Source organism: Sceloporus occidentalis, unplaced genomic scaffold (genome assembly GCF_023333645.1).
Source record: "Sceloporus occidentalis isolate IW3139 unplaced genomic scaffold, rSceOcc1.0.p SCAF_2, whole genome shotgun sequence".
In the NCBI taxonomy this organism is placed as follows: domain Eukaryota; kingdom Metazoa; phylum Chordata; class Lepidosauria; order Squamata; family Phrynosomatidae; genus Sceloporus; species Sceloporus occidentalis.
The window spans coordinates 54,502,689-54,516,855 of NW_028316982.1; the positions used below are offsets into that span (position 1 = coordinate 54,502,689).

Genomic DNA, 14,167 nt, shown 5'->3' on the forward strand with positions numbered 1-14,167 from the left:
GACTTAAAGGCACACAACAACAACAACAACAACAACAACAACAAAACAGATGAGTAACTTTACATATAACTTCCTGGTATACATAAGTGTACATAGGTATTTGAGGTTTTAATAAAAGTAGTTATATAAAACAAAGATGGCTGATATAAAGTATGTTGAATTACTACATTATTTTTTCTCCATAGCTCACCTGTAAAATTCTCTGCAAGATTAATGGTAATGCAATGAATGCTGCCATGTTGTTCAGCACTTGCATTGTCAAATTCTTCAAAACTGGAACAACAAATACAACAGAATCAAAATCAGCAAGAGCAAATACAACTTTTTTAACCATCACAAAGAGGAACACAGGTAATAGGAATGGATTTTCCACTATATGTTGCTACTGTACTGAGAAAATGTTCTATTCAAAGTCTTTGATTTGTGACGGGTTTCTGTACAGCCATAATTAAATACGTTTCAGCTCAGGATATATTGTCCCTTGGTTTTCCCCATATTAAAATTACCTCTACAAAGAAAAGGTGATTCAATAACTATGACAGAAGGAAAATACAAAGCTCCTTTAAAACATTATAACTGGCAAATATGCTCAGTGTTATATCTCATATATCAAGGGCTAAATTCTATATTAGTCGTATTAGAGTAGACCCACTGAAAACAATGAGCTTAAATTTATTGTAACTAATAACTGTTATTCTTTTCATTGGTTCTTCTTAACACTAGATTTAGCACCAAATTATTTTAAGATAAAAACATGAATTTATAGTGGCTAACAAAAACCGCAGAGTTAACTAGCCATATTATCAACAAGGTTATATTATCATGCCATGTTAGCTGGGGGATTCTGGGAGCTGTAGTCCAAAAGGTAACTTTTCTAAGTTCTGTTTCAGAGCAAAGAAACAGTAACTGATAGACAGAAATATTCCTGATATTTCAGCTCAACAGTATCAACTCAGATAGTATAAGCTTAAATCTCTAAGAAAGCTTCAGAGATTTTCACCATCCTTAATAATTCAACTGGAAACCAGCCACAATTGTAAGGTCATAATGTGATGCCCCAGGAGATTGACTTACTTACATTCTGAGTAATGGCACAACATTGTAGAACTAGATAACCTTTGAGGGGCCATCATTGCCTCCAAGAGTGGAAACCACAGTGCCTAGAAAAGTTTTTTTAAAAAAAGAATCCCATAAGCATCAGCTTACACATCTAAATCAGGTAATAATTTGCCCTTCAGTTTTACTGAATTACTATGAACTTTTCCTTAGGCTTTCTATAAGATACTGCTAGGTGGGGGTGGGGGTGGGGGATACTTCTAACTGGGGGTTAAACTAGACGCTATGACAAAGCGATGGCTGCTGCTGAAAGTAGTCACCACATACAGCAAGTCTCTTCCTGTCTGTACTGACTAGTAAAACTTACCTTGCATCATGTTTAGGGTTTCATTGCCTCAGCTCCTCATCACTGAATGCCAATAGTGTGGTCAGGGAAACTTATAACTTCACAGTTTCTTGACAAGAAATAAATTCTGGTGATGGGTCTTATAAAGAGAATGTTTTTGGCATCAGCTACTCTCTTGACCCTAATACATAGAAGGTGGCTTAATGGAAAACATTAGGCTTCAGAGAATGGTAGAATTCTTACTTCTCTCTGCTGTTGATTCAGCTTGTGTGAATTCCTCTGGCAAAGTGAAATTGTTTTTGCTAAAGTGTCTTCAATATCCTTCAATGAAGGGACTTCTATTGAATCTAGATTTAATGAAGAAGCAGCAATTAATACTGAACTAAGGCAGTAAGAATCTATACAGGAAAGGATAATAATATAACTTGACTGTGAATTATTTGTTTTGTTTTGTTTCTGTTTTATTTCATTTTTATGCTGCCTTTCTCCCTGAGTGGGATCCAACGTGGCTCACCAAAAATAAATAAATAAATAAATAAAATAAAAAACCTAACAATACAATTTAAAACAATTGGAATAATCACATTTAAAATAGTACAGAATTATTTAAAAAGCATACAACAGTTACAAAATAAAGTACATACCCCAGTAAGAAGCCTCCTTGGTGATTATTACACATTAAAAACCTATATAAAGAAAAAGGTATTTGCCTGTCAAAAGAAAACCAGGTGGGGGGAGGCAGCCTAGCCTCCAGTGGAAAGGAATTCCAGAGAGTGGTAGTAACTATTGAGAAGACTCTCTCTTGTATCTTCAGCAAGAAAGCCTGTGATGGTGGCAGGGTTGAGAGAAAGCCTTCCCCTGTAGATCTGAAAACTCTGGCAGGTTCACGTGGGGAGAGACAGTCTTTCAAGTAGTCTAGACCAAAGCCGTATAGTGCTTTACAGGTCATGACCAGCACTTTGAATTTTGCCAAAAAACAAACCAGTAGCCAGTGAAGCTCTTTTAACAGGGGAGTTAAATGCACCATGTAACTGACCACAGCATTTTGACTTGGTGAAGCTTCCAAACAGTTTTCAAAGGCAGCTCCACACAGTGTGCATTACAGTAGTCCAAATGGCATGTAACCGAGGCATGTGCCACCACAGCCAGATATAATGTCTCAAGGAATGGGTGCAGCTGGCACACTAGTTTTAATTGTGCAAATGCACTCCAGGCCACTGCCAAAATCTGTACATCAGGGTCAGATCTGAGTCCAGGAAAACACCCAGGCTACAAACCTGAGATTTCAGGAGGAGTGTAACCCCACCGCAGAACAGGCAGTCTCACTATTCCCAATCTGTCTTTTCACTGATCAGGAGCACCTCCGTCTTGTCTGGATTGAGTTTAAATTTGTTTGCCCTCACTCAGTCCTTTACTGACAACAGACATTGGTTCAGTACCAAGACAGCTTCCTTGATGGAAAGGAAAAACAGAGTTGGCTGTCATCGGAATATTGATGACACTGAAGCCCAAAACTTTGGATGACCTCTTCCAGTGGTTTTATCTAGATATTATTACATCTGCTCGCCGCTTTGAACATGTTTCTCCTCTATTATCATCCCTTCACTCGCTTCCCTTCCATATTCAGTACAAGCTCCTGTTGTTGACCTTTAAAGCCCTCCATGTGCTGGCCCCTCCTTATTTATCTAACCTTCTTTCTCCTCACCTTCCCACTCATACCCTCCATTCTGGTAGTCAAGATCTGCTGTCCTAGCCTAGGATTTCCCCTGCCCCGTCCCGGATTTGTCCCTTCTCGCTTGCTGCCCCTCACTCGTGGAACCTCCTTCCCCCACAAACACAGGTCATCACTTCTTTAACAAGTTTCAAAACTGAGTTGAAGACGATATTGTTCAGGAAAGCATTCCCAAGCATAGTGTGATTGTTTATCCGGTTGTTATCTTAGATCTGATATTTGATCTTTTTAATTTGTTGTCTGCTTTTTTTATCTAATTCTATCTTGTATTATTATCTATTGTTTTATATGTATTTTGTAGAATGTATGCCATTGGCAGGTTTCATTTTTATTGATTTTATTGTTTATATGTACAGCACTCTGTAAATCCCTCCAGAAAGGACTGGAATCACTGCAGAACAATGCCACCAAGTCCCATCCCAGAGAAGCAGTCCAGAAGGATACTATGTTTGGTATTGAAAGCTGCTGTGAAGTCCATCACAACCAAGAGAAGACTCACTCCCCCTATCCAGTTCCCTGTATAGATAACAAGGCCAGAAGCCAGACTGAAATGGGTCTAGATAATCTGTTTTATCCAGAAGCTCCTGAAACTGGAAGGCTAACACATGCTCCAGAACCTTGCCCAAAAATGGTATGTTGGAGACTATCCAGAATGGTGGGATCCAGGGAGGGCTTTTTTAGTAATGGTCTCACCACAGCCTCTATAAGGCAGGATGGAAACTTCCCTTGCTTCTGTGAGGCATTCAATTATCCATTCATTATCCATTTCTTTTATCCATTTGGCCAGTCCTCCTCTACCTGCTTTTAGGAAACAGAGAGGCAAGGATCCAGTACACATGAAGTGACTCTCACCTGCCCTGTCCACACCTTCATGATACACAAATTGAAACATATTCAATAATACAAGACAAGCAGGTACCAAGTCTGCATCCACTGGACCTCTCTTAACTACAGCATCCAAGTTAGAGCAGATCTGAGCAATTTTATCTGCAAAATATCTTGCAAGTTCTTCACAGCAGGCTGTAGAGTGGTCTCTGCTTTCCTCTTATGGCCCAGAGTGTAAACGACCCCTGACTAGCTAAGGGGAGAAAGAAACCACCCCAAAGGGATAGTGACATGCTGCCCCTGAAAAGCTGGATGGGTGCTGCGGTCTCACTCTAGCTTTTTTCTGGCGCAAAAAGAAGAGGCAAAATACTGCTCCTTTTTGTGCTGGAAAAAAGCCAGCTTTTCCGCTACCTCCATGGCTTTACAGCACTCCTGCAGAGTGTGAAGTATAAACGCCTTAAAGCTGCCTGCCGTGTGGTTGGGCGGGTGGCATGATGACATGGGGCGGCATCAGAGCATGCAATGTCTAAATGCTGTGCTCAGACGCCGCCCCCAAACTGGCGCAAAGGGGAGGTCTGCTTTGCCCATAAGTCTGCTCTGCTGGACAACATTGTAAAGATACACTGGTGATGGAGAAGTATAATTTCTTCACTGCCACCATTGTCGCGGCATAGGCCTTCAAATGAATTCTAGCCCATGTTTGGTTAGACTTGTCCTGAAGCTTCCGCCATCATCACTCTAGTCTTCATCCTCTCATTTCATCACCCGGACTCCCTAGTGAATCAGGGAGCTTGCATGGGTGGGAATGGGGCATTTAGGGGCAATAGGGTCCACCGCTCTGGCCACTATCCTATTCCAGAGATCAATCAGGGCTTCAACAGGGTCACTCACAAAGGCATTAGGAAACTTCCCAAAAGCTGTCAGGAATCCATCTAATCCATATGTCTCTTGGGAACAGAACATCTTAATCATCCCTTTAACTCTGCAGTGGCTCCAAGTTCCAGTGAGAAATGAAATCTATGCATATATGTATGTATATGTAGACAGCCTCTTGCCATATGCAACTGCCCAGAATCTGAGACTCTCAACAGAGATCCTGTTGCATATCCCACTAACCCTCAAGACTAGGTTGGTGAGTACATGACAATGGGCTTTCACAGGAACAGTGTCTCAGTTCTTCCCAAGAGAAATCAGTCTGACTCCATCCTTACTAAGTTTTCACTAGACAGCCAGGGCTGCATGGTTTTGTATGGCTTATAGTCCTTAAAACTAGAGCTGCCTGTTTTAATTCTGTGTTTTTAAAATCTCTTGGTTTTTTTAAAATGGTTATGATAGATTTTTAATATTGTTTTTATCTGTTGTGTACCATCTCAGTAGCGCTGTCAGCTGAGAGGCAATGCACAAATATTTCAATTAATAAATCAATGCATAAAGTATTTGTATGTGTACATAAGAATGTATAAGAATATTAGGTCACAAGAGTGAGAGACAAACACAATAAAATTGCCAGCTGCAAGAGCTGGACTTGCTTGGAAAAAACAATACAAAACTAAAACAACAACAACAAAAAAACCTCTACTATTCTTCACATAATGTCTGGTTTTTATACAAAAATCATATACTTCATGAAGAAAAAAGAAAATGTTTTTTAAACTTACTCTCATCTTCACTTGTAAGTATCAACAACTTTCTTTGTAGAAACTGGGGGGGAAATAAACCTCATATCAACAGTCACCAAAGGCCTTATGTAAAGGATTTAACAACAATTATTCTGCTCTCCTTCTCTGCTTTCATTGTTTTTCTCATTGTTCTAGAAGCTTGCTACTTCTGTGTGGCTGACAGGAGGCTTGTGAGTCCCTATTACTGTGGTCCAGGAAGCCCCCACCAGACCACTCCAAACCCTCAGCCCTATTTATTTATTTTGTAATTGGTACATTTTTTTGCAATTTGTGCCCTAAAACCACACTGAAACCCACCCAAACATGTGACATACAAAATACCACCACCCTCAATAAGTACGCTAGAACCCCGTACTAGCCCCGAATACCTGTTTTCCTCTGCAGTATTTCACAAAATAGAATTTTGAGAGAGATTGTAGGTGAAAACAGTGTATATTGATGCACTAAGGAGATTGGTATGGGGTGGTGGTGGTGGGTATTAGGTTCTGGCCCCTAGACAGTTGCCCACTTGTGATATAGAGGGTAGCATAAGGGATGCAAGAGAACCAGTTAAAGAAGTTATTCTCTGCCTTCAATTTGTCCCATTAGAATTATTGATTGATTTATTTTAAAAAAAACTATTAGGTTGCCTTTTAGAATAACTGTCTCAAGGCAGCAAATAAGATAGGTGACAATAATAAAGTACACATAAGCTGCCAACATTTGATGTTGTTGTTATATTTCTTCAAGTCATTTGTGACTTACGGTGACCCTAAGATGAACTTATCACAGGGTTTTCTTGACACCACTTTAACTGCCATGGCTCAATCCTATGGAATTCTGGGGACTGCAGTTTGTTGTGGCACCAGAGCGGCACCTATCACAGGATTTTCTTGGCAAGTTTACTCAGAGGGGATTTGCCATTGCCATCCTCTGAGACTGAGATTCTAAAACTAAAAACAATTGCAGACTACAAGATATTTTTTTCTATTACTGAAAAAGTTACATGATAAAAATTACTCTACATGGGGGAAATGCAAAATGTATTTCAAGAAGTGGAATTAACAGAAATACATATGATGGATTAAGCAATTTTCGCATACATTTTTTAAAATCCTGAATATAATTTTGTCTATTATAGGTCTTTCTACAAGTATGCAACCTGAACCTTTCAGATGTTCCTACTATGCCATACCTCAAGCATAACAGAGAAGGCACCATGAATATCTCCTTTCTTCTCAAGTAGATAAGAAGTTGCTTCATGGAGCTGGTATTTCTGCACAACCTGAAAAAATGCCATGAAAATTATTTAAATGATTATCTGGTCACATCAGAACTGTTTTTTGGTGTACAACTTCATCGACCCCACTGGGGTGTAGCTACATAGGGTAATAGAATGAGGCCATTGCTGCCTCCCATAATAATTCTCCTTCCCCCCATGAATTTTCCCTTCAATCCCTAAATTCCTAGTACTGCAGTAATTTAAAATGCCCACTGAGCCTCTAGAACTACAATTTAGGCATCCAAAGAAAAGGAGCAGGCAGTTATCAGTTTAAAGGTTTTATCTGAGCGCCGCCTTGGGTCGCTCTGGGGAGAAAGGTGGGATACAAATGAAATAAATAAAATAATATATAAATTATTATCAAGGGAATATGAACACAGCAAATGTAAGAGTTCTAGGTAGTGTTCACAATTATCAGTACCTCATTGTCAGCAATGTTAGAAATTTGGAGACTGAAGGAATATTTCCTTTGGGAAGAGAGTATTCTTACTGGAGGGCAATGCCTTCATTTTGTCTCCCTTTGCTACAGCCTCAAATCCTCACATTATCAAGCTACAAATATCCTAATATAACTGATAATTCAATTCTCTCCATATCTTTCCCATACACACAGAGAAAGGAGTGGGAAAAACAATCCACAAGGGGTAACCTTAAGAAGAAAATGCTCAGCAGGTAAATGGCTAAACACCTGCTCCCCACCTCCTCCTCCTTCTTTCTGTTCTTTTCTATCCTTCCATCTCTGCCTCCAGTGGCTGATTTTTATTTTTACTGTTAGGAAAGATAGAGGTTATACAGAATTCTCCAAAGCATGTATTTCAGCTCCTAGGGCTTCCAGCACTTTCCAAACACAATATAACACATGTAGTTTTATTCAACATACAGACCCTCATTTGTGGCATGTGAAAATGAGATTGCTATAATAATCTAACAGCAAAGGCTCCATCTATACAATAAGAAAATAATGGGGTCATATCCCAAAGCAAAGAAGCTCTTGCTTAAACCATTTGGAAGCTCAGCTAGAGGGGGAAACCCTTGAAAACACTGGTTGAACTACAGTATCAACTAACTAATGTCAACACAGCACACTGGACAAACAAGAAAGTATGTTTAAATCTGTCTCCCTTCCATTTGTCCTGATTGGATATTTCCCAATTTAAACAATTTGTTGTATTAGTTAATCTAGGGTCAAATTACAGTTGGAAGTAAGAAATAACAACAGCGTTCACCAACCTACTGTCCTCCAAGTGAGTTGTACACCAGCTCCCAATTTACCTGACAATTAGTTGATGATGGAGCAGATAGGAACTATAGTCCAAAATATCTGGAGGGCACCAAATTGGGGAAAGCTGGACAATACACTCAATCTTTTCCCCATAATACAGGTATGACGGAGCACTACATGATTAAATGGGAAAGCAGGGGTTTTGTCTTGGGAAAGTCCCACAGATTGCCCAGGACTTGCCCCTAATGTCTCAAGATTACGGGGGATTTTTATGGCAAAGAAACCTACACAAATAGATTTATTTCAGGAGCCAGAACTTGGATCATGCTGAATTTCACCTCCTACAAATGTCAGTACATTTAGTCTTCATTCTCAATGCATGGAAGCTAGGGCTGGGTCAAGGATGTTACATGGCTTTGGAGGAAGACCAACAACACAGCCCTGTAGCCTTTTTGAGTGTATGAAAGGGACTAACTGAGCTGAGAGAAAAGGGAAGGTACCAAACCCTCCAGTTCCATAAAATTTCCAATCTATTCTGCATTACCTGAATTGTCTCTTCCAGCCTGTAGGATTCCAAGAATTTCAGAGTCTCCAAAACCTGATCTGGATCATACTGACACAGCAACTCAATAAACTGTTCAGTAACAGAAGGAGAGAGTTGAAGCAAGTCTTGATTGATACCTTCCCTGGAACAACAAATGGCAAAACACTTTTGGAAACATCCACAATTCTAGACAAAAACTAGAAAAGACTATAGAAGATGAGCAACAAAACCATACACAGACATGATACTAAGGCTGTATCCACATTGCAGAAATAATCCAGGTTAACAGCACTTTAACTGCCATGGATCAATGCTATGGAATCCTAAGAACTGTAGTTTGTTGTGGCACCAGAACTCTCTGACAGAGAAGGTTAAATGTCTCACAAAACTACAATCCCCAGAATCCCACAGCATTGAGCCAGGGCAGCTAAAATGTTGTCAATCTGGATTATTTCTGCAGTGTCAATGCAGCCTAAATCTTATCATTATTATTCACAGGCTATAACATCACTAGTTTTTGTTAGTTACTGAGAAGTGCAAGGAGACAAGGGATTTTGGCTACCATGACCAAAGGGATACGACAAAATAAACGTAAGCAGATAGCAAGAAATGGCGCAAACACACCAATTTAAATGTTAACATATAATCAATGATTTCAGCATAAACAAAAGATCCTACAAAATATTTTTATTATAAATCATGGAAGTCACATGAGGCAAGATTACTTCCCATTAATTAGCACAAGGACAGCCCCCAAATACATATGGAAGACAATTTGTGAAGTACAAATAGAAGGATCAGATTTGTGTCAAGTGCATAAAATTATAATTTGCTTCAAGACAAACTTGAAATCTATCAGAACAGAAGGTCCACCTGCAAGTGAAGTATTTGCCTTCATATCAATATGCATGTCTGCCTCCCACTCCAGATGTTTTATTAAAACCGAGGTTCCATTATAAGAAAATGTAACCTATTATCTCAGCTATGGATGATTTCGTGACAGCACATTGGCTAGATACCTTGCTGTGGTGTAACTACACTGAAAGGAATGAAATTACAGAGGGGATTAGTCTGGGACATTTAATTTAGCCAGAGATTTATTCTAAAGAAGGTACAAGGCCAGTTGATGGGGGTGGGAGGGTGGTATATGAGGCTACAGAGTTGCCTTGGAAAGAAACAGAATTAGGAACACTGTTGTCCATGATCAATGAGCAGCTGATCGCACCAATGCACATTGCTACAGCTCATAGAATAAACCTCATATTTTCTGAAGAGAGAGTTCCTGTTACTAACAAGTAACACACAAAACTGGGAACTGGAATCCACATTATTTGAACTGCACAGAGAATGCTGGATACAGTTTCTGTGATAGGATGTCCCCTAGCTCTCATGACATTTTACTAAAGGTTGGGATGAATATGGCCCTCCAAATATTATTGGACTTCAAGTTTTGGCAGCCCTGGCTAATATTGAAGAATGCTGGAAATTACAATCCAACACATCTGGAGGGCCATATTATTTATTTATCTACTCATTTTATATGCCACATTTCTTCCAAAATAGACATAATGCAGCTCACAAAAGATACTTAACAACATTAACACAGTACAAATTTAAAACACAGTTTAAAAACACGTTAATATGACAAGTCAAAAATGTAAAATCCTTTAAAATACCAAGTTAAAAATATATAATCATTAATAATAATAATTTTTATTTTTATTTTCCTGTCTCTCCCTGCAGACTGAGGTGGGATTACATCAACAAATTAACACAGTACAGATATAAAATACAATCAATAAAACACTGACATTACTATTAATTCAATAAAATAGCTAAAACATCTAGAACATCTAAAACATTTAGAAAACATGCATCATTACCAGAAGTGAAGCATTTTATCTTAAACATCTCCTATAAGAGGTCGGATGGATAAGCCCGCCAGAAGAGATCCGTCTTAAGTGCCTTCTTAAAGGCATCTAAGGTGGTGCTAAGATGGATCACTTCTGGAGGGCTGTTCCATTGTTTGGGGGCTGCAGCCATAAACGATCTATGGGAAGTTGACATTAACCTTAGCTTATGGTATTCTAATAAATTCTTCCCAGATGTAAAAACATACCAAACCAAACAGCCCAATAAGAAGCCTTCTTGGGCATATTAAATGACTGCTTGAAAAGAAAAAAAATTCCCTGCTGGTGAAAGGAGGGCAAGTAGGGGTTCAGCCAAGCCTCCAGTGGAAGGGAGTTCCAAAGGATGGGAGTGTGGTAGCAACTGAAAAGACTCTCCCATGTATCCTCAACAAGCAGACCTTTGATGGTGGCAGGACCGAGAGAAAGTTTTCTGAGAGAAAGATCTCAGGTTCCTTTCAGGTTCATATGGGGAGATATGGTCTTTCAAACAGTGGATCTAAGCAATACAGGGCTTTATAGATCATGACGAGCTCTTTGAATTTTGCTCAGAAATGAACAGGTAGCCAGTGCAGCTGTTTTAACAAGTGAGTTATATGCACCCTGTAACTGCACTGGTCAGTATTCTGACGGCAGCTTTCTAGACCCGCTACAGTTTCTAAATTCTGAATCTGAATTAGTTTCCACATAATTTCTATTGTTGTTGATAAGAGAGATTTCATGAAAAAACCAACACCCCTTGGAAACTGCTGTGTTGGCATGGAATAATTATCAAAGGAACCAAGATGGAGGATAAAAACAAGGGAGAATAAAAATCAAATCAATTGTTGGGCAGTATATCTTTACTAGGAGGGATACAGTTGCTTAGTAGTTAAGATGCCAATTCTGACAATCGGAAGGTTGGCAGTTGGAGGACTGAATGCTCCATGAGGGGGTGAGCTTCTGCTCACCCCCTCATGGAGTCCCATCTTCTGCCAACCTAGCAGTTCGAAAGCATGCAAATGCAAGTAGATAAATAGGTACCACTTAAGTGGGAAAGTAACAGTGTTCCATGTGCTGGCCACATAACCACCAGAGTAGTCCTCGGACAACGCTGGCTCTTCAGCTTAGTAACAAAGATGAGCCCCACCCCTACAGTCGGTTACTAGACATTCATGTCAAGAGACTACCTTTACCTTGATATTTACTAGGATCAAGAAAATGAAATACGTCTAAGAGCTTTTAGAGTGCCCCAGGATACTTCATTACAGTAGGAGGCCACAAAACATTAGGAGAGGGGTGAAGAAGCAGAAAAGTCCAAAAATTAAGCCCACTTTTGTGGTGATGATGTTTGCAGCTTCACAATAAGACCTTGTAAACTCTACAGTGTAGAAGTCAAGTCATTATGCAGAAGCATTTTCACCAAATTCCCTGTGATCAAAGTAAAGTGTGTCTGACACTTATTTTGGGCTGGGAGTTGAAGTAGCTTCTATTACTATCCATCCTTTCGATTTTGCTTCAACATTCTGTACAAACCTTATTTTGAATGGATCTGTATTTTTTTATCAAATACACAAGATGAATCATCACCTAGTAATGGACTAGAAATAATAGATTTCTGGGAAGGCAGCTGATGACGCACACTCTCCCCTAGAAGTAGCAATATTGAGATGAAAGGGAAGCAATTTACAGCCAAGCTTGCAGCTTACTGCTATGGTCCACGCAATGTGCAATGATAGGAATCCTTTTCTTCAGTTTTCAGCTGCACTGATTCTTCATTCTTCTAATGCAATGTTAATTCCTTCTATTCCAACAAGTTTTCTCAAAATATTTTCTAACAGCTTATTTTTTTTTACAACATTTCCACTTCCCAGAACAAACTTCACTTCTTCATTACGAGTATTGTTGCTTTGCATAAACTTCTCCAACCCCTCAAATTTTCATCCAATATTGCTTCCTTCTGTCCCAACAAATTCTGAAGACATCTGGAATGGAGATTGCTTTATCTGTTTCATGTCTTCCTTATGCTCCATCTTCAAAGAATTAGAATTTTTAAACTCCATTTCCAATTTTCTTTAAATAATTTCATTTGTTTCATCTGTCTTAATTCCTCAGTAATTAATTGATTCAAATCACCTGACTACCTGATTGGTGCAGTTTTATCTTTAATTTTGTATCTGTGCATATTTTGACACCTATCATGACAGCCCTCCAAAGATAGTTCCTTTTTTTTATTGTTGCAGTTAGTCCAGTTCAAGGGTGCACAGTGGTTCAAGTGTTGGACTATGACTTTGGAGACCAGAATTCGTTTCCCAGCTTGGCCATGAAACCCACTGGTTGACCTTGAGCAAATCACATGCTCTCAGCCTCAGGGGAAGGCAACAGTAAATCTCTTCTGACTAAATCATAGTCTAGTTCACCACCAGATGCCTGTTTTTTCCAGCTTCATCAGGTTAACCGGTATTCCATGCACTATGAAATGGAAGGTAAGCTCCTCCATTCACTTCCTCAGCCAGTTCATAGTGATTTCTTTGCCTTCATCAGGTAGGGTGAATAAGTTATTTCCCAGACTATAGTGGATTTAACTCTTTCTGTAAAGCAAAAGGTCAAAGTTGGGACTTCAAGTTTCTTAATTTACAGCAATTTCTAATTTACTGCCCTTTCTTGCTGGCACTTATGACTGTTATAAAGGGGGAGAGGGAATGGTGTCTTCCACTTTTAAATCTGTTTACATTTGGAGTTTATTTACTCACTATTTCAATCATAGAAGTTTTGATGCTGGAAGTAAGAAGTCTCCTTCAGCTAGTATGTTTCCTTGAGTTTTCAGGTTGTTTATTAGGGAGATTAAGAAAACTGAATGCATCATTAAGGTCATTTTGTTGGCTTGAATAAGGTGAGGGTGATGGTTTATTCTCTGCCTCCTCTGTTCCACCCCTTGTGGTGACAATAACACTTGTCGCCTTGATTCTAGGAATAGGAATTAGACACAAATGAAACTCCTTCAAGCCTTCCTTACCACGGAGGCAATACCTCCTGGTTGGTTAGGTCTCAACCAGTGATTGCAACATCCAACGCAGGTCTCCTCTGCAGCATCACTAAAGAAGGCTGTTTCATGGCACCATTTTCAACCCAGGAGTCCCCTTTCTCCATGTTATATGTGATCCCTTCTCCAAATTCCCCCCACAACTCCATCATATAGTGCCTGCCTCCTGAATCCATGTGTTCTGTACTGCCCTGTTCCAGTGCATTTTGTATTTAATCCACAGTTTATGTAATAACATTTTAAAAAGCTAATGAAACAGCAGCTGGTTTCCAAAAGTGTAAGAAAGGGTGAGTATATGTGTGTATGTATGGGTGTGTGTGTGTGTTTTATAAGTTGCAATGCAAATAATTTTAAAAATGAAAGGCCTTTCTTTAAAAGAACCAAACAGACCAGAGTTCTTCAATTTCAAGCCATTATACCTTTGCTAGAGTCAGTATATTCATATTGCCTAGACCTCTGTAACATACTCTAGATGGAGCTGCCCTTGAAGACCATTTGGAAACTGCAACTGCTACAGAATGTAATTGCTAGAATGATTGTGTGAAATAAACATAGAGTCCATATCACACATAT

At 39.3% G+C, this 14,167-nt stretch overlaps 1 protein-coding gene across 3 annotated transcripts in view; it reads right to left on the reverse strand.

The window, feature by feature from the left end:
- Nucleotides 1-14,167, reverse strand: part of VPS8 (VPS8 subunit of CORVET complex) — a 135,377-nt gene that overhangs the window by 53,196 nt on the left and 68,014 nt on the right. For all 3 annotated transcript variants that reach the window (XM_089509435.1, XM_089509436.1, XM_089509438.1), the window contains 6 exons: nucleotides 8,666-8,807; nucleotides 6,813-6,902; nucleotides 5,618-5,660; nucleotides 1,646-1,749; nucleotides 1,079-1,160; nucleotides 191-273 (listed from right to left, as the gene is read on the reverse strand). In XM_089509435.1, the coding sequence (XP_089365561.1) occupies nucleotides 191-273; nucleotides 1,079-1,160; nucleotides 1,646-1,749; nucleotides 5,618-5,660; nucleotides 6,813-6,902; nucleotides 8,666-8,807 (544 nt within the window). The remainder of the gene's footprint in view (nucleotides 1-190; nucleotides 274-1,078; nucleotides 1,161-1,645; nucleotides 1,750-5,617; nucleotides 5,661-6,812; nucleotides 6,903-8,665; nucleotides 8,808-14,167) is intronic.